General features: G+C 45.4%; 2 protein-coding genes and 1 pseudogene across 3 annotated transcripts in view; 1 reads left to right on the top strand and 2 right to left on the bottom strand.

Annotated features, from left to right (window-relative positions):
* RAPGEFL1 (Rap guanine nucleotide exchange factor like 1) overlaps positions 1-5144 on the bottom strand; it is an 18219-nt gene extending 13075 nt beyond the window's left edge. The window contains 3 exon segments of the mRNA XM_077779142.1: positions 48-217; positions 673-794; positions 5104-5144. Of these exon segments, the coding sequence (XP_077635268.1) occupies positions 48-217; positions 673-794; positions 5104-5144 (333 nt within the window).
* On the top strand, positions 1955-2050 carry LOC144244137 (U6 spliceosomal RNA; annotated as a pseudogene).
* On the bottom strand, positions 3417-24098 carry CASC3 (CASC3 exon junction complex subunit). Of its 2 annotated transcripts, none has more exons than XM_077779219.1 (14): positions 23806-24098; positions 23410-23437; positions 23035-23072; positions 13292-13450; positions 13050-13201; positions 12343-12519; positions 11468-12153; positions 8503-8567; positions 7926-8040; positions 7572-7670; positions 7104-7318; positions 6374-6496; positions 6169-6232; positions 3417-5108 (listed from the first exon to the last, which is right to left on the bottom strand). In XM_077779219.1, the coding sequence occupies exons 1-13, from the start codon at positions 24034-24036 to the stop codon at positions 6209-6211; spliced, it is 2112 nt and encodes a 703-aa protein (XP_077635345.1). In that variant the 5' UTR covers positions 24037-24098; the 3' UTR covers positions 3417-5108; positions 6169-6208. The 2 variants fall into 2 exon arrangements, with proteins under 2 accessions (XP_077635345.1, XP_077635344.1); XM_077779218.1 differs by having other exon boundaries at positions 3417-5113.
* Positions 24099-25090: the final 992 nt, after the last annotated feature.

The raw sequence follows: 25090 nt of genomic DNA on the forward strand, positions 1-25090 counted from the left end.
GTGGCCAGTGGCCTGGGGAGGTGCCAGAGGGAAGGAGTGCCCGCTACTAGTGGCCCCCCATGCCGGTTGCAGCTGGCACGCGGCCCGGAGGGTGGATAGGCTGCGGGGCCAGTGCCCGGTGCTCTGCGCTCCTGGGCCAGGCTGCGGCGGCAGAGACAGCGGGCGGAGCGCAAGGCTGAGAGAGGACGCGGCGGCGGCGGCGCGGGCGGCTGCGCTCCTGGCCAGGGGGGAAGGTGGCAGAACTGAGACCGCGCCCCCTCCTCCAGTCTCCGCCCAGTCCCCGCCCCTGCCCTTCCTGGGCCCGCCCCCTGGCCCGCGCGAGGCTTGAACTTGGGCGCTGGGGCTGGCCGCGAGGGAAATAGTGAAGGGCTGAATGGGATTGGCTTCAGCGCTGCTGCAGAAATTAAGGGCAAAGGTGATAGAGTGATTTAGCAATGGAGAGAGTCTGGCTTGAGGGCTTACAGGGGCTCTTAGTTTCCTTTCAAAGAAGTAGGGCAGGCCTGTGACCTGCAGACTTGGGAATGACCTGTACTCAGGTGAGACCTACAAAGATTGCTGATTGGGTGTCCATCACTCTCAACCCCGACACTATGTTCTGTTGCTATATTTGTGATCTTTATCTTCCTTCTATAAGAAGGGCTGGGAGGGCCTCAAGTGGATTGGCATTGGCACTGGGGGCGGTGCCCATCTGCCCTTTCCGGTAGGGCACAATAGGTGGTGAGGGCCTGGCTTGTGAGAGGCAGGTGCTGGCAGGCAGGCAGGAGCCAGGCGAGGACCAGCAGGTTGTGGCAGGCCTAGTTGGGGTGAGGAGAAGAGACGGAGGCAGGGGGGAGGAGATGAGGAGGACAGGGGCATCTGAGCCCAGCTGGCAGCAGGAGAAAGCAGGACCGTGGAGACGAGTGACAAGCTCCAAAACTGCCAAACAACATCACTTAGCACAGAGCCCCTCCAGAGTGGACACGGCCATGGAGTAGGGCAAGTGATGCCAATTTGCACTCTAATAAGTGATCTTTACTCCTGATGCCTGTGCCAGGAGCCTTGTCCCTAAGGGTACACTGCCCCAGAAAGAGGTAGTGGGTCTAGAGAGACACTCAGTGTAAACACATCAAGGTTAAAGTAACAAGGTGGGGGGGAGTGGCACCAGGTTTCAGAGAGACTGAAGCTCCTAGGACAATGCCCCACCCCTGTTTACCGTGCAGGGACCAGGCAGGGACAGGAATGCTAAAGGCTGGGAGTGGTTGAATTGAACAGGGTGTGTACTCCACACGTGTCACTGTGTGTGCATATCTGGTCCTATGTGTGCTAGAGCATGTGTTTACAGAATTAAAGCTTTGCACACCCATCTGTTTGTGGATTTCAAAAGGGAACTGTAAAAGGGAGAGAACAGTTTTGGCTAAAAAGCTGCAATAGAGATCTGAGTATCAGCTTGCTGGGCTCCCTTTACTGGATACCCCACTACCCCTGGGGTTAAGAGGAGAAACTGGCTGGAGTGGCTAAGAGCTCCCCAGGCATTTTGTGAACCAAATAAGAAGAGGAGAGGGCTCCACTCCCAGCACATGCCACAGTTACCAGATTAAGCTGGTTGCCTTGGTAACCTCCTCTCTGGGCAGGATTTGGGATTGTCAGTTAGGAAGGGGAAAGATTTGGGGAGTGTGGAGGGTGTGGGGGCTGGAAATAAAGGAGGCAGAGACACTTCTGGAAACTGATAGCTTGGGAAGCAGGACCCCAGCACCCCTGCAACCACACAAGGATATCAGGCAGAGACTAAGTTCAAAGACTTGAATGAGGAAGGAAAGCCAGCATGGAGTCATGCCTAGAACAGTGGCTCTCACCCCAACTGCACACTGGAATCCAGGGGAACTAAAAAATACAGACGCCCAGGCCACAGTCGGAATCAATTACATCTTTGAGGTGAGGCCAAGGTTTATGGTATTTTTTAAAAGATCCCGAAGCACTGCTCCTTTGGCAGCACATATAGTAAAAGTGGAATGATACAGAAATTAGCATGGTCCCTGCATAAGGATGACACGTCAAAGATCCCCATGTGATTCAAACAGCCAGAGTTGAGAATCACTGCCCTAGAGGGACAAGCCAAGTGAGCTGTAGGTGCTAGGAGACAACTTCAGGATTCTAAGACCTGGCCCACAAGGTAGCAAGCCTGTGTGTTGACCCCACAGGGGAGGGGGGCTGGCATGGAAGAAATAGAGGGGAAGAGAGTGGTATGATTAACAACTGTGAGAAGATGGAGGCAAAAACTTTGAGAGCCCAGCCCATGGACTTCTAGAAGGGAATAGGACAAGGCTACATAAAGGCTGATCTGTGTGCCCCCTTATACTCCTTTCCTGCCCACTGAGAGGCAGGCTGGTAGGGCAGAGAACCTGGGGGCTTTGTTGAGCTGGAGTTTCTCCTTGCTGAGCTTGTTACCAGGGCAACGGAGAGCAATGGGATCTAACTGCAGGACTGGGGAAGCAAGAGGCAGGGGTGAGGGGGAAGCATCTTAACACAGTCATCCCTCCTGCTAGTATCCTACCCCCAAGGGTGCCTGGCATTCTTTGCATGACCCCAGGAGATCAGGCCCATAGTTACCCATCACCTTGTGGGGGAGGAAGAAAGCAAATGGACATGATTAAGAGGAATTAGGGGTAGAGGGTAAAAGAATCATGGTCTTCTGGCTCAAGCAATAGCACCAAGGGATATAAGGAGAGACCCAACTGTTTTAAGGTGTACCTTGATGCCCATGCCCCCAGTGTACAATGATTTGTGGTCCCCAAGAATAGATGCCACTAGCTCCACATTAAATACAATTGTTCCCCCACACTGGGAACCACCTCTGTAATAAACTTCAGCCCACCCAGGATCTGGAAGAAAACAGTCACTTCAAAGCTAGCGACTGGCCTGTGTACATCTGGGGCTCAGTGAACTGGATAACTGGCAGCATAAGCCATAGCTGGTGGTCTCAGTCATTCCTCTTTACTAAGGTTGACAGAAGCCTCCCTCTTAGGCTGTGGTTCTTGGTACTTCAGTGCCAGAGTGTCTTTACTTTTCAAGAAGAAAGCTTAGCTGCCTTTGCCTCCCCCAGTACAGCTGTATTGGCTTTGGGCACATTACCGTAGGAAACTCACTTGCCAAACACTAACAAAGGTGGAAGGGTACCTATATGTTCATGCGGGTGAGGTGCCCCTCACTAGTTTTTCTGTTCCTGATGTTTCCAATCAAAGGGACTGAATGAGATCCTGGGTCCATGTGGCAATGTAGTTAGGCTAAGACAGCCATTGGGGAGGATAGACACAACTGTGGGTTCCTCACCTCTCAGAGCTTCTTAAGTTGCCTTGAGTTGTGACTGAGTCTGGGGGAGTCAGTAAATCCTCTACTGTCCCTCCCAAATCAAGACTCATGCAAAACACTGGCAAAGGAGCCAAGTTTACAGTCTAAATTTTATTATCTCCAAGTCACAATGCTGATCACAAATGTGCACCCTTTAAAATAGTAACAAACAACAACAACAACAACAACACACATGGAGAAATTCTTGCAACGAAACACAGTGGACCAACAGAGACAACTGTCACAGTGTCTTAAGGTCTGGGAATCTGGGCATGCTGCCCACAGGCTTGAGGAGACATCTTCAGGTTTAAGGCAAAGGGAACAGCCTACAAAGGCACAACCACCAGCTACCCCTAGAAGAATCTCTCAGTTATTTCCTCCTTGGGGGTTACAGCTTGAGTGCCTCTCCCCACCCCCCACCTGTGACTCAAGAGTTGTCAGGTCAGCTCCTGGAGAGAATAGAAACAGCGACATTACTTGGGGAGACACAGCTACCACCATGTCCCTTAGCTTCTGTAGGACAGGGACAGTGGCCAAGTTACCCCTGGCAGACACAAGCACTGCAGTACTAGGGATCTCTTCCGCAGAGGCAGCAGGGGAGTGGTTCAGCTCTATGGACAGGGAGGAAAAGAGGGAGGAGCCCTTGCCCCAAAAGTGACTGGCTTCCTTAGGCCTGAAGCCCAGATGTGGTATCTTCTGTTTGCAAGGACAGGAGCAGAACTCGGGGAAAATCAGGTAGTAACACCTAAAACACTTGTAGTAGGAAAGACATGGAGAAGAGCAACTGCAAAGTATAGGGTTAGACCGCTTGCTGGACAGTATCTGCCTCTAGAGAGATGCATTGGTCCACAGCAACTGGAAAGGGGGCGTGGGAGGAAGGATGGAAAGAGAAGCAGGGCCCTCTAATTCCACTTACCTCAAAGACTGAGCCCTGAGGACTGTGTGAATACAGACCCCTAAGGTGCAAAGGCTTACTCCACTTTCCCTTTCTCACAAGGGCATCTGGATTGCCATCTCTCCCCACTGTAGAGACTTTGCCCTCAAGTAGAGGACTGACACCTATACAGTACGGGGACTGATGGAGGCTCAGGCTCCTGAAAACCAAAGTCAAGAAGAAGGGCTCCTACTATACACTTTGAACTTTTCTCCACAATGAGACACTCTGTGGACGGCTCTGCTTCGAGGGTTATAGGAATTGAGAGAATCCAAGTATACAATAACAAGGGCCAGCCGAAAATGAAAGGCCACCTCTTTACAGACTTGGTGGGGGAAAACTTGCTGGTAAAACTTTAATTATCTGGGATGCAGGGAAAGAGCAAAAGGGAACCCAGAGGAGCTAGCAAATCAGAAGAATGAACTCGTCTCAGTTAAAGGCAGAGAGAAAAAGAAACTAAAAGAATATTAATTTAAGAATAGTAAGCCAGGCTTTAAAAACGAACATCTTAGGAAACAAAACATACAGGAAAGAGCTTCCCTGGGAGAAGACACTTGAATTTCCCAGGAAAAAGTGAAGAAGAGTAAAAGACGTGGGTTTTTAGATGCAGACCCAGAAGCCTGCGCTGGCTGGATCTCTGCTCCTCTGAGCACAGCCAACTCAAGTAAAGAGTGGAGATAGGAGGAAGTCCGCTTGTTTAGCCCCTTCTCCAACAGAGCCTGTCCTCAGAGGAAGGCAGGGGTCCTCCTCATTCAGCTGCTTGCTGGTAGGAGCCACCCTACATCTTTGAAGCCCTCCTGGTAGTAAACAGCCAGTTGTATTTCTCTTCTCTCCTGGGTTCTCACCTCTGCTGTTCTGACAGGGGTGGGGAAATGGGAAGAACCATCGTTAATGGACCTTCTGGGCATTTGTAAGCTGTTTTCAAAAAGCCACATTTCTAAATCATATGTTTTATTATCTTTTTAAATGTTTATTTTTGAGAGAGCGCACACGAGTGAGAGAGGGAGACAGAATTCTAAGCAGGCTCTGTGGTTACAACGCAGAGACTCTCCACCTCTTTCTCAAAACAGATAAACATTAAAAAAATAATAAATATAAAATAAAAAAAATAAAGTCACTAACAAAACAACAATAAACCCTTCATGATCTTTCTCCATGACTTTTAGAACTGGCTCTGCTGCAAACACCTCAAATTTAGATTTCCCCGTTAGTTAAAAAAGAATGCATTCTTCCCTTGCAGGCTCCCAAATGAAATTCTACCAAGTTAACAATGGTTTCTGCTTCAACTCTGCTCAATACATTCACAAAACAAAGCAGCTGGCAAATTTTGAGACTCCTTTAAGTCTCCTGACAAGATATCTCATCATTATAACTTAAAGCATTAATTAGGTGATTGTTAAGTAAGCATGAGCATTAGTTTTAAGAATGTGCTAAGGGCTGGGGCGCCTAGGTGGCTCAGTCGGTTGAGCATCTGACTTTGGCTGAGGTCATTATCTCATGATTCGTGGGTTCGTGCCCCATGTCGGGCTCTGTGCTGACAGTTCAGAGCCTGGAGCCTGCTTCAGATTCTGTGTCTCCCTCTCTGTCCCTCCCCCACTCATGCTCTGTCTCTAAAATAAATAAACTTAAAAAAAATTTTTAAAAACAGGGGCGCCTGGGTGGCTCAGTTGGTTAAGTGTCTGACTTCGGCTTGGGTCATGATCTCATGGTTCATGGGTTCAAGCCCCACATTGGGCTCTGTGCTGACAGCTAGCTCAGAGCCTGGAGCCTGTTTCGGATTCTGTATCTCCCTCTCTGACCCTCCCCTGTTCACGTGGTCTCTCTCTCAGAAATAAATAGAACATTTTTTAAAAAATTAAAAAAAAAAAGATTTAGAACGTTTTAAGAGTCATAGTATATCATACACTTACTTTTATATGATGTTCGATTTAAAATATTTAGGAACTCATATTAACTGGAACCCCTGCTTACAACCTGAAATAATAAAGTTAGAATTTGTTACCAGTCATTAAAAGAAAAAAAAAAAAAAAAAAGACCATACAGACACACCCAGAAAAGGAGAGACACTTTCTAGGGGAAAGGAAAGCCCACTGATATAGGAAGCAGCTCACATACCTCAGGTGGCGGGGGCTTGATGGTCACTGGCTGGGGAGTCCTCCGGGGTGGGGAGGGCTTTGGCTGCACCTGCTGCTGGGCAGGGTTATAGTAGGTCACTCCTCCATATACCTGTGATGGGGCCTTGGGACCCCAATGAGTCAGAAGAAAAAGTTAGGCAAACTCACCAAAACTATAGGAAACAGGAAACATTAATCGGGCACAAAAACAAAAGAACTGGAATTTGTAAGTTTTTAAATCTCTAAGCACCCCCCTTTAAAATAAACGTTGTTAACTTCTACCTTACTATCTCTTAATTATGTTCTGGTTCTTAATTCTTCAAAGTATTGCCTCTTACAATCAACTGATAAATGGAAGAGGCTAAACTCAGTAGTGACACCTCACATACCAGATGGTGTCAACCTGCTGGGAGTTAAGCAGCACAGGAAGAGGTAGGGCTGGTAAGGATAATATAATTTCTTTACTCAATTGAATAGCAGACACAGCCACCTAAGACATACCAAAATACTTGAATGAAATACCATTCAAGAAACAGAAGGCAATAAATAGATGATGGGCATTATACCAGCTGCATTTCCAGCTCCTGACCACAAAGAGGCGTACTGGTGCCACATGCAAATCAGTGGCATTGAGATGTTCTCTCCAATTCCTTAAGCATTCTCCCTGTACCACTGCCTTGTCTGAATTAAAGGATGTGTACCTAGAAAAATCTGCTCATTCGCCATCTCACCTGCGTATTAGGATATAGATGAGGAGGCGGTGGGGGAGGCAGTGCCCCTGGAGCATAAGGGTAGCTAGGATTACCAAAGTTCATGACACCTGGAGCAGAGAAGTAAGTAGGAGCAAGCAACTGCTGAGGTGGTGGCTGTCCTGGAGACATGGACACTGGTGGGGGATAGAGGCCCGGATTGGGGAGAGGTGCCGGTGTCTGGTGGGGATGTAAACCTGGACAAGAAGAGGAATACAAAAACTAAATAGAAGATAACACCATTTCCATGGGATGGCTTGGCTGCCCTGCTCAGCACAGAAAAGACTCAGGCTGGAAGTCCTCAGGATGGACCCAAGAGGAGTTTATTGCCCAAGCAGCCAGAGTGGCCATGTGAGCAAGCAGCACAGAGCTCATGAGGATGGAGCTGGTGAAGCCCCCAACACATATCCTCAGGCACTGGAAGCATACAAGCAGAGGTGCAAAGCTTACCTGGGTGGGGAAGGTGCATTTCTGGCTGCACAATCATGCCCTGAGGAGGCAGTGGGGCAGGGCTGTCACCATGGGTATAGATTGGTCCCTGGAACTGCACTGTAAAATATCACATTGGGACTCTCATAAACCCTTACTCTTCATATCACATGGATAAGTCTCCTTGTCCCCCAAACCCTTTAAAAGATGTTCTCAATTTTCCATGTGAAGAAAACAGCAGCCTGACAATGTTTGATAAACACTGTGATAAGTCAGAAGGGAAGTTCAGGCGTCAAGAGGCTGGTCTCTTAATTCACTTCATCCTGCCGAGAAAGGTGCCCCAACAATAAAATAAACAAACAAAAAACAACTCACATGGATCATAGTAATGTCCTTCCATGATACTGATGTGCACAGGAGGAGCAGGGGGCTCTGGCACAGGTCTCTGTCGCTGAGATGAATAACGTTTGGCTCGTCCACCCTGGACACCCTGAAATAAAGAGGTCTGAGCAAAAAGACTCCCAGAGGGCTGACTTTCATATCAAGTCCCACCCTCCTTTAGGTGCTACAAAACACACCTTTGGTACATGGCAAGTGTTTAAACAGTACTGGCAAAATGAGGGGACCCTGGCTGGCTCAGTTGGAAGAGCATGCAACTCTTGACCTCAGGGTTATGAGTTTGAGCCCCACATGGTATGTAGAGATTACTCAAATAAATTAAAAAAAAAAAAGCTTAAAAAAATTTGCAAAAAAAAAAAAAGAAAAGAAAGAAAAACCAATTAGAAACATCAAGATCTGAACCTAGACCTTTTACCCTTTCTGGAGAGCCACATTAAAAGAAATATGGGTAAATCAATGGGAAAACGGACTCCAAGGCCTTATCCTAGTTTAAACAGTGAATAGCTATTGCATGTAGCCCGGACCCCCAACTACTCCCTTTTCCTTTCTGTACCATTTCTTCCATCCGGTTAAATTGTGGTGGAGGTCCTGCTCCCATGTGCATGTGGTTCGGCATACCTGAAATATACCAAAAAAAAAAAAAAGTCATGGCTGCAGAGCGGATGGATGTTGAGTGGGACTGAAGAGGACATCACAGGTTGAAAAATCTAACATGTGGAATTGTTTTCTTTAAACTAACAGAATTCTATTTTAATGTTTTATTTATTTTGAGAGAGAGAGGAGGAGAGAGGGAAAGCATGTGAGTCGGGGGAGGAGCAGAGGAAGAGGGAATGAGAGAATCCCGTGCCGGTTTCACACTGTCAGCACAGAGCCTGATGCTGGGCTGGGTCTCACTAACCATGAGATTGTAAGATCATGACCTGAGCTGAAATCAAGAGTCAGAGGCTTGCCGACTAAGCCACCCAGGCGCCCCACAAAATTCCTTTTAAACTATCTCGCTTCCTGTCAATACCAGCATTTGGAAATTTGCCCTCACTGCCTGCAACCTTAATACAGCAATAAAGCCTTTGAAAGCACATGTGCGTGTGCACACACACAGACTTCAATGAGAAAGTGCAAGTTCAAATTTCTCCCACCAAATACTTCCCTGTACAGAATCCCTGGGAGGTTATAATTAGCACAGTACATTATCAAACATATTGAAAAATCTCAGCCCTAAAGTTTCTGAGCATAAATGGATATTCTGTGAATCTAATTATTCCAGATCATAGAGATCTAGGCTGGAAGTTTGGGAAGATACTCCCCTCTGGCTAAAAATGACTCAGAACAAAAAAAAGACATCTTCCAATAGTAATGAGGTATCAGTAGAAGGGCATACTCCTCCATTCAAATATCAACTCCAGGTCCAGTTTATACTGGATTGGTTTTTGGTGTTCAAAAAGGCACAGGGGTGCCTAGGTGACTCAGTAGGTTAAGCGTCTGACTCTTGATTTTGGCTCGGGTAATGATCTCATGATTCATGCCTCCACTGTCAGCATGGAGCCTGCTTGGGATTCTCTCTTCCTCTCTCTGCCCCTCCTCTGCTCCCTCTCACTTTCTTTCTCAAAAGAAACTTAAAAAAAATCATGCACACCAGGAAAAGATGCTGAAACTCCCAGTCTAAATGAGGATTTCCAATTTTTAAGTTCAAATCAGATTTCAGAAACTAAGGAAAAGATCCTTTGATCTACCTGACTGGAGGGAGACAAAGATGGATGGGCCAGGCCATGATACATAGGTCCTAGTTTCTAGAACTCTGCTATCCAACGTGATACACAAAAGCCACATGTGGTTATTTAAATTTCAATTAATTGAAATCATAAGTTCATTTCCTCAGTCACTCGGGGTACAAGTGTTCAAAAAGTTCTTACACTAGAGAAAGCTCTATTGGGTAGCCTGGCCCTAGATTAAGGAATTTAGGATTTCCTTTCAAAGAGTTTAGAAAATTCTCGGGGCACCTGGGTGGCTCAGTCGGTTAAGCGTCCAACTTCGGCTCAGGTCATGATCTCACGGTTCGAGCCCCACGTCAGGCTCTATGCTGACAGCTCAGAGCCTGGAGCCTGCTTCTGATTCTGTGTCTCCCTCTCTCTCTGCCCTCCCTGGCTTGTGCTCTGTCTCTCTCTGGTTCTCAAAAATAAACAAACATTAAAAAAAAAAAAAAAGTTTAGAAAATTCTCATCCTGGGGTGCCTGGGTGGCTCAGTTGTTTGAGAGTCCGACTTCGGCTCAGATCATGATCTCACAATTTGTGGGTTTGACCTCCACATCAGGCTCTATACTGACAGCTCAGAGCCTGGAGCCTGCTTCAGATTCTGTGTGTCTCTCTCTCTGATTCTGTGTCTCCCCCTTTCTCTCTCTCTCTGCCCCTCCCTCACTTATGTGCTCTCTTGAAAATAAACATTAAAAAAAAAAAAAAAAAAAGATGGGGCGCCTGGGGGGCTCAGTTGGTTAAGCATCTGACTTCAGCTCAGATCATGATCTCATGGTCCGTGGGTTTGAGCCCCATGTCAGGCTGACAGCTCTGAGCCCAGAGCCTGCTTCAGATTCTGTGTGTCTCTCTCTGCTCCTCCCCCATTTGTGCTCTATGTCTCTCCAAAAAAAAAAAAAACAACAAAAACCCTCCAAAAATAACATTAAAAAATACATAAATAAATATAAAAGAAAATTTTCATCCAAATTCAAATGAGTAAGTATCAAACATTTAACAATTAACTCCTATAAAAAGAACACTGCCACCTTCTTCCAACTTTTCCGACACAGAATGGGTTAAAGATTCTGGATTCAGGAGGCCAATACTGATGACTGGTCAGGTAGGCAAAGTGGTGGGTCGTCTTGAGTAACAGATAAAATTTCTCTCAGGTCTTTGGATGAATATACCTATGATTCTGTTTCTTTTAGTTAACGAAACAAAGATAGGTGCGCCAGGTGGAGTTGGTTGCGCATCCAACTCTTGATTTCAGCTTAGGTCATGATCTCAGTTTGTGAGTTCAAACCCTGTGGTGGGCTCTGCGCTGAGAGCAGGGAGCCTGCTCTCAGAGACTGCTTGGTATTCTCTCTTTCCCCATCTCAGCCCCTCCCCCATTTGCACATGCATGTACTCTCTCGATAATTTTTTTAATGTTTTATTTATTTCTGAAAGAGAGAGAGAGAGACACACACAGCATGAGCAAGGGAGGGTCAGAGACAGAGGGAGACACAGAATCTGAAACAGGCTCCAGGCTCTGAGCTGTCAGCACAGAGCCTGATGTGGGGCTTGAACCCACGAACCATGAGATCATGACCTAAGCCGAAGTTGGACGCTTAAACGACTGAGCCACCCAGGTGTCCCTCTCAAAAATAAACATTAAACGCGCGCGCGCACACACACACACACACACAGATATTTATCAGACACCATATCCCTGAGAGACCTAAATCTCCTGTCCCCAAACTCAATGATACTCAGGGAAAAAAGCTAGTCACTAACCCTAAGATACCTACCCCGAAGCTCACGTGGCTGTAGAAACGAAGGCTGCCCTGGACTCCAATTCTGTTCTGTTATGTTTAGTTGTGCCACGTCTTGCTCAAGTCCACTTGTAGTAGAATCTACTGGAGCCTCCCAGGTTCCGGTCTTAGCAGGTGGAGGAGGGGTAGTTTCTGGGACTGGAGGTGCTGGGTTCAGTCCTTCAGGTGGAGGGGGCACCTCCTCGGCAACCTTTACGGCATCTCCAGCTTTGACTCTCGTTCTTCTTGCTCGGGAATAGGATTTCTTCTCAATAGGCCTGTCAGGGGCTGGTGGTGCAGTGTCAGGAGCAGCAGCCGGAACCTCTGAGGCTGCCTCTTCCTTCTCAGGACTGCCAAGCACCTGAGCATCAGCTTCTGGAGATGGATCCCTCACAGGAGCCTGCTCTAGGCGCCGTGACCGGTAACTGGCTTCATGCTTAACAGTTTCACCAGACCGGCCACCATGCTGCCCACCAGCATCCACAGGCCTAAAACCAGCACGACCTTCCTTGAAGCCCCCAGATCTAGAGTAATTCCTGGGAGCAGACATCCGGCCAGTACCAGCAGCATTTCTGTTGATAAATGTCCTTGGTGGTAGGGTGCCCCCAGGACCCTGGTGGCGATGGGACTTGTTTGGCCGCTCAACAATCCAGTTTGGATCTCTTTGTGGAGGACTCCCAAACCTGAATAAATGGAATGGCAAAAGTCTTAAGAAAAGAAATAACAAAATAGATGAGACCACTAGAGATATAAACTGAAGGTCAGGGAGACTTCACCCATTCCTCACCCACTGAATGACAGGCTGGAATGGCATTTAAAAAAGTAGAGGTCTCTCTAAAATATAAATGGTATAAACTCCAAAATTTTCTCACCTGGGTTTCCGGATTCTTCGGGGTTTGATGTCATCAGGATTGTGAGCTGAACGGATGTCATAGCCATAAAGAGCAATGAGCTCCTGTCGGGACTTTGGAGCTTGTTCATCTTCCCGGAACTTGTCATGCTCCCAGCGACCCTCATCCTTCCACAGCTTTCGCTGTCGCCCCTTGGGTCTGGATAAAACCAGGGAAAAGTGTCTTAGGTTGGTAGATTCTACTAAGTACAGATGTTCACAAAAAAATAGGTTGGGGCAGAGAACAGCAGGAACTTCAACGGTCTTTCCATCTTCCAAGACGGATTATACAAAACCAAGAGTGAATCACAGAGCCTACTGGGCTCAAATGTAACAAGGGACAAAAATAAGGAAAGAGCCTGCTGGACTCCAATGCAGTAAGGGACAAAAAACTGAGGAAAGACTTCACTTCAAACTACTCAGCACCTTGGAAATATCTCTCACCTTTATAGGTGCAGCCTATGCAAGTATTTCTTATCCCAGAGTGTTGAGCCTCAAATTAAACAAGGCAGTGGAAGTGTGGGTCTGGATCCCAGCTCCTCCACCAAGAGTTACCAAATACCCTAACCCTCACTTTCCTCAAAAAGGACAATCATAATACATAAAATACTGTGAGCAATAAATTAGCAAAGTGCCTGGCATATAGTAAGCACTAAATATATACTAAATAGCAGCAACAAGAGGCTGTACCTGACTTCCTCCTCCTGAGTTTGCCCTCGAAGATCATGCTCAAAGAAGAGCCCTTTCCGGGGTATGTATGCTGGGTTCTTCCGATCTTCATCATCATCCAAATGCTTAGGGCCCTTTTTACCCACTTTGTTCTCCACAGGCTCTGTGCTCTCCTAGAGGACAGACAAAGGGCTCCTTATTCTCTCCGAGGTTAAGAGCCCTTATTCTGGCCCCCACAATGGAGGCCCGTGGTGGACACTGACCTGTCCATCCCCACTCTGCCTCTCTCCAGTCACAGTGCCTTTGGTGTCAGGCTTTTCTTCTCCCTTCTCCTCTTTTGCTGAAGAATTAGCAGCATCATTGGCTTCTGATTTCAGCTCCACTTTGGAGTTTTCCTCTTCACTGTATTCCCCTTCTTCACCCTGAAAAAGTTGCCATCAGTTGGAAATGGTGCATTTTTATTTTTCATTCTTTTTTTTTTAAGTTTATTTATTTTGAGAAAAAGAGAGCGAGTGAGCAAGTGCGTAAGCGGGGGAGGGGCAGAAGAGAGGGAGAGAGAGAATCCCAAGCAGGTTCGTGCTTCAGCACAGAGCTTGACACAGGGCTTCAACCCACAAACCATGAGATCATGACCTAAGTCAAAACTAAGAGTTGGACCCTTAACGGACTGAGCCACCCAGGTGCCCCTTATTTTCCATTCTTTAGATGGAAACATTTTCTTACGAACTTTTACTACCATGTAAGAATTAAAAGCAAACATATCAAAACTCTTTACTAAAATTTCGAGGATGGGGCACCAAAAAAAAAAAAAAAAGGCACAATAAAAAAAATATACGTACATATACTTATTTAGATTCATGTAAGTTTTCCAGGAAGATATGCAAGGAAGTGTTAACCATGGTAGCCCCTGGGGAAGGAACCCAGGAGATAGGAAAGGGAGGCTTTAAACTGCCTAGCATACAGGGGCCCCTGAGTGGCTCAGCTGGTTAAACGAGCGGATGACTTCAGCTCAGGTCATGATTTTATTACCATTCATAAGTTCAAGCCCCCTGCATCAGGCTGGCTGCTTTTAGTGTAGAGTCCACTTCAGATCCTCTGTCCCCTCCCCCCCTTCCCTGCTCATGGTTTCTCTCTCAAAAATAAACATTTAAAAAAATAAAAACTGCCTAGCATACAGAAGGAGCTTAATCTTTGTTGATCATTTCTCTCCCTCCTCATGGATTGTTTCTTAGACATGCAGTGCCTAAAAACTACCCTCTAACTCAAGTTGTGAATTCTCGCATCTCAGAAGAGCTTAGAGCAGAGATTCCCAACCTTTTAGATTATCCGAACCTTTTGTTAAGCTCAAAAATTTTCATAGATCTCCATTAGACAACAGCTCATATAACACCCACTGACTGAAAAAAACATATAACAAACAACATTCAATAATACTTCAAGAAAACTTACATTGTATTAACCTGTATATTCAAAAACAGTAATAAAGGTGGGAGATATATATTCAGTCTACAAATAATATGAACTGAGCTGATGAATTTGCAAACTCTACAATAACCCTATGATTTTTCAAGGCACTATTTACCCTCAAATTGGGAAATAATGGCTTACATTTTTTATGTCTGTGATATTAATACTCAATTTCCTGCAGCATGAGATCACCTTAGCCAACAACTCAGTCCAGAATTATGGAATTCTAAAAGACTCGTTCTTTTAAACATTTTATTTTTAAGTAATTTTTACACCCAACATGGGGCTTGAACTAACAACCCGAGATCAAGAATGGCATGCTCTAACCAAATGAGCCAGCCAGGTGCCCCTGACTTAGGAACCTTTAGAGAACTGGTAAGAGCACTGCATTTTAGAAATGAAAACAAAGCTCAAGTGCATTCTTGCCTCTCCATATCTCCTTTCCTCTCCTGCCATATCAAGATTGGATAATCCTGCTTGTGACACAGAAACTGATGAGTCAGTTCACACAGAAGAGGGTCCTTAGGCCATCTTCTAAACAGGGGCCACCAGAAATGGTTAGGTAATAGAGGTATGGCTAGTTCTAGGGAGCAAAAAGGACCAATTAAAGCTTATGCTGAGGAAAGTGGTTTTAGAATACGCTCATCTCAAATTCCTCTCACAATATGGACCTCCTCCGGAGGCAGACCTATAGGCTGGAGGGTAGGTTTAGAGACCTGAAAACATACAAAAAATGGGTTAAAAGGAAGGCAGGCTAGTCCCCATTGCTGGGTTAACAGGTCAGTGCCAACACCCTGCTGCCACCTGGTAGATATGTGCACGCTAGTCTTATTCTCCTACTGGGTCTGACACTTGACCTGTACCAGACTCACTCATAACTCCAAACTCAGGCTAACATCAGGAATGTGATCATAGAATCCCACGGTGAGATTCCTGATGAAGCAAAGAAGCTCTAAGTTTCTATCCTTTCTTCAAATACAGTGGAGTCTGCCCAACTGGTCCCAATGAGCCAATTAACTTCTCTCCCCTATTAAGCATCTGGGTACTTCAGCTTCTAAGTGTTTTGGGTCAGATTCCCAAAATGTGATACTGTTATGAAACCCACAATTTGAGGGAGACCACAACCACAGCTTTTTTTTTTTAATTTTTAAAAATTTATTTATTATGAGAGCAAGTGAGTGGGGTAGGGGCAGAAAGAGAGAATCCCAAGTAGGCCTGTCAGTGCAGACAGCTGCACTGTCCGTGCAGAGCCCAATGCGGGGCTTGAAATCGCAAACCGTGGGATCATGATCTAAGCCAAAACCAAAAGTCAGAAGCTTAACTGACTAGCCGCCCAAATGCCCCTACCCATAGTTTTTTAATAACCAAGTACCCTTGATTCTTCCCATTTCCCCTTATTCACAAAAAGGTTCCCCTCCTCTTGGGATGGGGATGGGTAGCTGATAATCATTCAGTTCTTTCCCTAATTTTATGTTCCCTGTAGGTTCTAAAGCAGAAATTGCAAGAATCTTGTTCAGTATGTGTATGTGACCTTAACTCATTAGTCCCCACCAAACACACACACACACAGATTTCAAACATCTTAAAATACTATCAACATGATTATGAGAGAACTTTGTTTTATGCTCAGTCCCCTCTAGTCCATGGTGGAATGTCAAACGAAGTGATTCTTTTATTCCAAATGAGAAACTGACTTTGTTTCCAAGGCAGGACAGAAAGATACAAACAGTGGTGCTGAGGAGACTCCAAATTAAAGTTTTAGCTCATTCTTGCACTCCCTATTTATTTCAGAGCATGAGCTAGAGTTAGTGTCTTCCTGGTTCTCAATGTCTCTTTGAGATCTAAGTTCTCCAGCATCATTTTAAATTCCCACTTCTCCGAGGCTTCAATTACCTAACTATATACCTCTATGCCTTGCTTCAGCCCACCATGCCAGACTTGGAAGACTGGCAAGATGCTCAGTCTTCACCTCTGCTATAAGCATCTGTGTTCATGGCCGCACTCCAGGCAAGTCTTATCTGGAACTGCTATCCATTTCTTTTTTAAGCAGGCTCCACACCCAACGTGGGGCTTGAACTCCCGACCCATGACCCTGAGATCAAGAGTTGCATGCTCTGCTGACTGAGCCAGCCAAACACCTCCTCTATACATTTTATTTTTATGCCACACATTTTTTAAAAAGTAAACCTGCTCCTCTTTAAAAACTCTTAAATACTCCTTTGATCAAAACAGCCACATGCAGGGTCACCTGAGAGACTCAGTTGGTTGAGCGTCTGACTTCGGCTCAGGTCATGATCTTGCGGTTTATGAGTTCAAGCTCCACATCAGGCTCTGTGCTGACAGCTCAGAGCCTGGAGCCTGCTTCAGATTCTGTGTCTCCTTCTCTCTCTGCCCCTCCCCGACTCGCGCTCTCTCAAAAATAAATAAACATTAAAAAAAAAAAAACTTTAAAAATTGTCTTAGAAGATTCTGGGAAAATGACAGCCGCGGTTTTTGATCTCTTCGAATCTCCACATGAAATGAGGGCTTCTAGACAGCAAAATCAAAGCCCTTTAAAGGCTATGGGCAACATTTACAACAAAACTAGGTTACAAGGTATTACCCAGACCTCAAAATATAAGCACACAGAAATAAAGCACCAACAGCCATTAAGACCTGCACCACACTGGTGTCTGTACTGGAGAAAACAGAGTAGTAAAATGGAACGGAGAACAGGAGAACCCTGACCTCATCAACAGGTGTGTATTTAACAGAAAGCCAAACTGAAAACAACAGTTGCAACCAAGAGGGATTTTAGTGTTTCCAACAGTGTTTGAATGTGAAGGTCCTGCAGTAAGAAGCTCTCAAATGGCTAGAGCTGTCTAACCCCTCTAAAATCTTGCAACTGACCCAGCTGCCAGGGCTCCTTTCTAGGATAGGGTCCCATACCTAAGAGAAACTTGAGAGGGCAATCCAATTGAGCAGGAGAGAAGCAAAAGGAATGAAGAGAAGCTACAAAACAAGTTAGGAAAGGGAATAAAAGCAAGAGATCTCAGAAAGGAATCTGCCATTTTTCTTAACGCTACACGAAAACAACAGAAGGAACTTCAGGAAGTCAGAAAAAGCTACTTTGAGCTATACATCCTTTTAACAGATCAGGAAAACTTAATTTCACATAAAAATCAATAACAAAAATATAGAGGTCAAATCCCATAAAAACTTACTTTGAGAAAAAAAATAAGTAAAAGAGCATTCCTACAAAGAAAGCATGAGAGAAGACAGGCTCATATCATATCAAAATTGTAACTTTATTTCAAAACGAGCTAAGAATACATTAAGAAAGTTATGAAAGTTATGTAACGTATTAAAGAACATCCATCAGAGTTAGAAAAACTCAAAAACGCAATGATAGAACTCAGGAAGGTACTAGAAATTAAAGAAAAAGCATTTCAAATACAAAGCCTAAAACTAGACAGAACACAAGAGTGAATAAACAGTAATAACACCTTAAGTGAAAATAAAAAGTGAAAAGGAAAAAAATATTTTAAAAAATCAAGAAGAGGAAAAAAAGGATTAGAAAGAAGGGGTCAAATACTGAAGACATGCATAAAATACTTAGGGGGCACTTGGATGGCTCTATTGGTTAAGTGTCCAAGGTCATGATCTCATGGTTCTTGAGCTGGAGTCCCGCACAGGGCTCTCTGCCCACTTGGGATCCTCTGTCCCCCACTCTCTCTATCCCTCCCCCACTCATGCACATCCGCTTTTTCTCTCTCAAAAATAAATACACATTAAAAATAAATAAAACATAATACTTGGATAAGAGTTCCGTGACATACTGTAGACATACTACATCTCATACCTGTGAACACTGACCCAGACCAACCACCACCAGACAAATTCTAATATAAATACTGGACCTTAAAAAAAAAAACATACTGGGAATACCTAGACAAAAACAGCAAGTGACCTATAAGGAAAAGAAAATGAGTAATCATTAGTTTTGTTCAAGATAAAATCTTTGGTTTATGTTGTCTTTCCATGGATCCGGAAATCATTTGCAGGAAATGAAAAGGATAGAGGAAGCATGTTGGGTTGTACCATGAGTGAACAATCATCAATATCTTTTCAACAGATAAACTGTAAGGAAAAGACAGGGATGAAAAACTAACCCTGTAGACTAAGAGACAGATCAAATTTGGGTCACCTGGGTGGCTCAGTCGGTTAAGCATCCAACTCTTGATTTCAGCTCAGGTTATATGATCTCATGGTTCATAAGTTTGAGGCCCACAACAGGCTCTGTGCTGACAGTGCAGCAGTGGAGCTGGCTTGGGATTCTCTCTCTCCCATTCTCTCTGCCCCTCCCCCGCTCTCACACACGCCCCCACCCCCCAAAGATAAACTTAAAATATCAAAATTGATTTTTTTTTTTGAGAGCGCAAGTTGGGGAGGGGCAGAGACTGGGACAGAGGATCCAAAGCAGGCTCTGCACCGACAGCAGCAAGCCTATTGTGGGGCTTGAGTTTATGGACCTCGAGATCATATCCTGAGCCGACGTCAGATGCTTAACAGACTAATCCACCCAGATGCCCCGTGAGAGATGACACTTTAATAGGCAAGACTGAACTGTAATGTCTAGGTATATAGTGAATAATCAAGAAGAAATGCAAGCAACTGTGAAAGTCAGGATACCAGGTTTTCTGTAATCTAGACCACTGCTGTCCAATGGATGATGGAAATTTTCTTTACCTCTGCAGTCCAATAGAGGAGCCAGTAGCTACACCTGGCTACTGACTACTTAAATGCTGCCGTTGCAACTGAATAACTGAAGTTTAAGTTCAACCAATTTAAATTTAAATAGCCACATTTGGCTAGTGACTACTGTATTGGACAGAACAGAACTAGATTTCCTTAACTTTCAGATGATATATATATACTATATATTGCCATTTCAAAGTCCCACAAATCGCTCAATTTCAAGACATACAAATTTTAACCCACCATTGTCCTCCTAAATCTCCTGTGTCCCTTTCTTTTTTTTTTTTTNACAGAGACAGAGTGCGAGTGGAGCAGGGGCAGAGAGAGAGGGAGACAGAATCCAAAGCAGGCTCCAGGCTCTGAGCTGTCAGCACAGAGCCTGACACGGGGCTTGAACTCATGAACCGCAAGATCATGACCTGAACTGATGTCATATGCTCAACTAACTGAGCCACCCAGGCACCCTTTTTAAAAAACGTTCATTTATTTTTGAGAAAGAGAGAAAGAGAGAGAGAGAGGGAGGGAGAGAGAGAGAAATATGAGTGGGGGAGGGGCAGAGAAAGACACACAGAATCCAAAGCAAGCTCCAGGCTCTCAACTGTCAGCATAGAGCCCAAGGTGGGGCTTGAACCCATGAACTGCAAGATCATGACCTGAGCCAAAGTCAGCCGCTTAACCAACTGAGCCACCCAGGTGCCCCTGCTGTGTTCCACTGTTAGTGCGTAACATTATTCATCAACTTGGGCATCCCTTTAACTCCTTAATTCAAGCTCCACATTTAGTCAATCAAGAAGTTCTGTTAGTACCACCCAAACATGTCTCAATTTTGTGAGTCCCACTGCCACAGGTCTTCTTTAGGGTACCATCATGTTCCCTGGCTTGTCCTAACAACCTCTTAACTGGCTCTCCCTGTCCCAAGTCTTGCCTTACCCAAAATTCATCTTCTATACTTAAGCCTTCAGTAGTCTTCTTTCCTTGCTATTAGGATAACACCCAAAGTCATTTACATACAGAATGATGAGATGCTATAAATTCATAATCACCAAACCTCACTGAACACTGCATACTGCCTGACAACTTTTCCAGGCTTTCCATTCTCTAGTGACTGCTGCAAACATTCTTCACCCCAAAACCTCTCATCTCCCTTCTACTCTGCAGATTAACTTCATCACTGACTTTAGAAAAAATAAGTCATCTCAATAATCACCACATTCTGTGAATCCCATTACCTAAGTAACTTTTAATTCTGTCCACTTTTTTCCCCCAAATTTATTTTAAGAGAGAGAGCGAGCTCAGGAGGGGCAGAGAGAGAAAGAGAGAGAGAACACATCCCAAGCAGGCCTTGCACTGTAAGCACAGAGCCTGATGTGGGGCTTGAACCCACAAACCCACAAGATCATGACCTGAGCCAAAAGCAAGAGTCAGACGCTTAACTGATTGAGCCACCCAGGCGCCCCTCGATTCCGTCCACTTCTATTGCTACTGTTATCACTCCACACCAGGCCACACACACTGCTTGCCTTGACTTCCACATGGCTTTAACTAGCTTTTCTGCTTCCAATTTTGCTCCCCCCCAGATCAGCTATCATTGCAGACAAAATATTATAAAATAATAATTCTTGGGATGCTTGGCTGGTTCAGACAGTAAAGCATCCAACTCTTAACCTCAGGGTCATAGTTCAAGCCCTATGTTGGGTATGGAGCCTACCTAAAAAAAAAAATGATCTCCTATTTTACTGTGCATAAATATCAACCTGGAATCTTGTTAACATATAAATGTCTGAGTCCTCCCTCCCTCTGCAAGATTTTGTTTCAGAATTGGCCAACTGGATTTTCTGAGGCAGGGGTTACTGGGATCTGACAAACACTTCTATAAAATTTAAGTCTAACTCAGGGTCGCCTGGCTAGCTTGGTCAGTGAAGCATGCAACTCTTGATTTTGGGGTTGTGGGTTTGAGCCTCATGTTAGGTGTAGAGGTTACTTAAAATCTTAAAAAATAATAAAACAAGGGCACCTAGGTAGCTCAGTTGGTTAAGCGTCCAGCTTCAGCTCAGGTCATGATCTCACAGTTTGTGGGTCCAAGCCCCACGCTGGGCTCTGGGCTGACAGCTCGGAGCCTGGAGACCGCTTCGGATTCTGTGTCTCCCTCTCTCTCTGCCCGCCCTCCCTCCACTCATGCTGTCTCTCCCTCTCAAAAATAAACATTAAAATAACAATAATAATAAAATAAAATTTAAGTCTAATCCATACCACACACTTGATGAAAACCCTATTATGCTTTCTCACTTTCTTACACTATAATCCAAATACATTTTAATCTGGCTTATAAAGGATAAGATTCGGACTCAGACTCATCACTTGGAACCAGTCATACTAAACTTTTCATATCCTCCAAATGGTCATGCAGTCCATTCCTTCTAGACCTCCTTCCCAGTGTTCCCTATGCTTAGGATATTCCGCCTGGCTTACTCCCACTCACCTTTCAAGTCTCTATTTTAACATCCCATCTTCTAAGTGGTTCCAAATGCTCTAAACCCAGTTAGCTGCCCTCACCATGGGTTCCCAAAGCACCCTATACTTCCGATATTGTGACATTCACCAAACATCACTGTAATTACTTGCTTAACTGTCTATTTTCCCCCAGAATATAAACTCCACAAGGGCAGAATCATGTCTGTCTTTTATTCCTGTGCCCAGTACAACTCCTGGCACACAGCAGGTACATGATGAAGAAAAGGAACAAGTAAACCCTTTGATGATCTTCCCCTGTTCACTAATTTGCCTTTACTTCTGGTATCCGTCCCATACCAACTATGTTCCAGCCACACAAAACTATCAGTTTCCACATAATTCAGTCGTTTCTCCTGTGTCTGGACTTTCACAGCTGTTGTTCCCTCTGCCTAGAACATGGTTTGTCTAACTCCAACTTACTCTTTCCTGACTGCCTAAAATGGATTCAGTACTCAGCCGTTAATACCCTACTTAACCCTGTCCCCAGCAGTTGTCACCAAGCCCTAGGGATGCCTGTATGTTTATCTGACTTCCTCACTAAGTAATTCCTAAAGACAGAAATTTTGGTATCGTGTTCACTGTTGCATCTCCAGTGCTTAATGGAAATCTAATATGCAGTAACAGTCCTGTAAAATTTACAGAAACAACCTTTGATCCACAATCCAATTCCTCCTGTTCATAACCCCACAACCAAAATCCAGAACTCAGGATTTTATTCAACAACCCCAGGAAACAAACAGCCATTCCCATGGCATTTCTGGTAGCTCCTCCAACCAAAACAAGAAAGATCACAATAGCTTGGCTTATGGAAATTTTCTTCTGAATTTAAAAGGGAGAAAGCCCTCTGTAAACAGAGGGATGTTTCTGATACAAACACTCAGAATCCTGACCTTTTAAGATCTTCAGATACACTTGAAAAAAAAATATCCAACAGGCTGGTTTCATTCCCTAGGTAGCATAAAAGGAACTGTCAAACATCCTGTGAAGGACTTCAAGATGTTCTCATTTTCTTATTTAGAACCTTGTCTTCAACAGACAGGGTGAAAAACTGACACTAACAGTGTAACACATGAAACCTAACCTAAAGAGGCATGCACCAAATGTCCCTCATTCTAAACAAGACCTTTTGTAAGTTTCTGAAGAGCATAAATGAAGAATGCACAAGAAGAGTAACAAGTGGGTCATAGTACTTTTGAACCACAGGTGTGTACAGGTTTTTAAAATACATTAAAAACAAACAAACCACTTTCCAACCTAGACAACATAGAAAAGAGAACTTGTTAACACTCACTTCAGAGTCTTCTGCACTTTCATAATCCGAAAGAACAGCTGAAACAAAACAAAAATATGTAAAGAAAAAAGCAACAGAAATGATTATAAATATATTTCCTGATTGCTTTTTGGGTCAAGCTAAGGCTCTTAATCAATTCTGACATCAACCTATCAGGGAGATAAAATAATAGTCCCTATTGACAAATGGGAAACAGGCTCAAAGAATGATTTGCCCAAGATCATACTGCTAAAACGTATGCTCATAAGCACTGTGCTACAAAGAGCCAGGCTGTGGCACTCTTCCCGAAAATCCTTAACAGTTTGAGAGAATGTCAATTGCTGAAAATAGGTGATCTGAGTTTATGGGCAAAAAACTTGTCACAATGCTACTCACCATCGCCCTCCATGCCATCTTCACTCTCCTGAAAGAAAGGAGATGACATGGGTTAGTTTCGTGATTTCCAGCGGGTGGGGAGCTAAAGATTCAACACAAAATGGTTGAACAGGGAGGTGAGGAAAGGTACATCTTTAACAAATAGCAACCGAGGGAGGTCCAGTCTCTTCACTTCCAGCCCCAATTTCTGAATAAACATCCGCGTTTCATCTACAACGGCTCTGCCCTTTCCCATGACACCCCGACACCTCCTCCTCTCTTGGGGCTCGGGATGCACACCGCAAGGGGATAGCTCTCTTCTCTAACATGATACGCCCTAGCATCTACCATCAACTCCCAGCCCCGCATCACCACCTACACCCCGCCCCCCGGCCAGCTCCGCCCGCGCACACTCACACATTCCGACTCCTCGGCGCTCTTGGCCCCCCCGCTCTCCACCCGCCGCAGATGAAGGGCCCCAGCTCGGCCTCCGCGCTGGGAAGGCAGAGAGCCGCTGCCACCGCCTCCAGCGCTACCGCTGCAGCTCCCACCGCCACGCGCCGGGGAGCCGGGGCTGTCTGAGCCCGAAGCACCAGACTCCTCGTCCTCCGTGTCCTGCGAAGCGCGCTGCCGCCGACGATCCGCCATTTTACGGAGAACGGCCGCCGCCGGCCAGCTCCTTACGTACCGCGCCCGTCGCAGGGGCTGCCGGGAGGCTTGAGAGCGAGTCCCAGCACGCTTCAAGTGCGACACTGGCCGCCGCGCTTTTCGGGAGGAGGGGTTAGGGGCGGGCGCCCTGCGGCACGTTTGCGGGCGAGCGGGATTACGTAATCGGTGACGTACGGGGGGCGTGCCGCGACCCCTATCTCGCCTAGGGTAGGCCCCCGGCGAGGGGAGCTGCTTTCCCAGCCCAGCCATCTTAGGCCTTACGAGTCAAGACGCTCACCTGTCACAGCTTCACTGCGGCTTTGGAGCGGTTTCATAGATTTCTATTCCCGTTTCTCGTTTCTACCTACGTTTGAAGCAGATCTTTTTACTGCATTCGTTTGCTTAATAAAATCACAAGTGAAGGTAAACCTCTGAAGTCGTTGTGTTGCATCAGATTTGCCACAGCAGCCCATTTAAAGCTAAAAAGTGAAGGAGAAACCAGCTGTCTGCAGGGAAGCTCGAGGACGTGGTGTTGCAGCACACCGTGTTTTCTCATTTCCTCTTCCTTCTTGTATCCCCCCACCCCAGCTATCACCTCTCCCAAAGTGCAGGCTGGTATGATGCTAGACTAACCAAGATTTAGTTTTTTGGGGTTTTTTTTTAACGTTTATTTATTTTTGAGAGACAGAGAGATGGAGCATGAGCGGGGGAGGGGCAGAGAGAGAGGGAGACACAGAATCTGAAGCAGGCTCCAGGCTCTGAGCTGTCAGCACAGAGCCTGATGCGGGGGCTCGAACTCATGGACCCCGAGATCATGACCTGAGCCAAAGTGGGACACTCAACCGAATGAGCCACCAGGCGCCCCTAGACTAACCAAGATTTAGAACCGACTTTCAAAGAGATGATCATAGTAACCGCCATTGGTTCAATACCCTGACATGATTTCCTTCTCAAGGGTTACCAGACAGGTAGCGGAGGGGAATGCTTTGATTTTGGCCAGGCATTTGCCAGCACTGAAAAAAATCAGTGTATTTTCTTTGAACCATAGTAAATA

Source organism: Crocuta crocuta, unplaced genomic scaffold, assembly GCF_008692635.1.
Source record: "Crocuta crocuta isolate KB4526 unplaced genomic scaffold, BGI_CrCroc_1.0 scaffold68, whole genome shotgun sequence".
NCBI classification, from domain to species: Eukaryota; Metazoa; Chordata; class Mammalia; order Carnivora; family Hyaenidae; genus Crocuta; species Crocuta crocuta.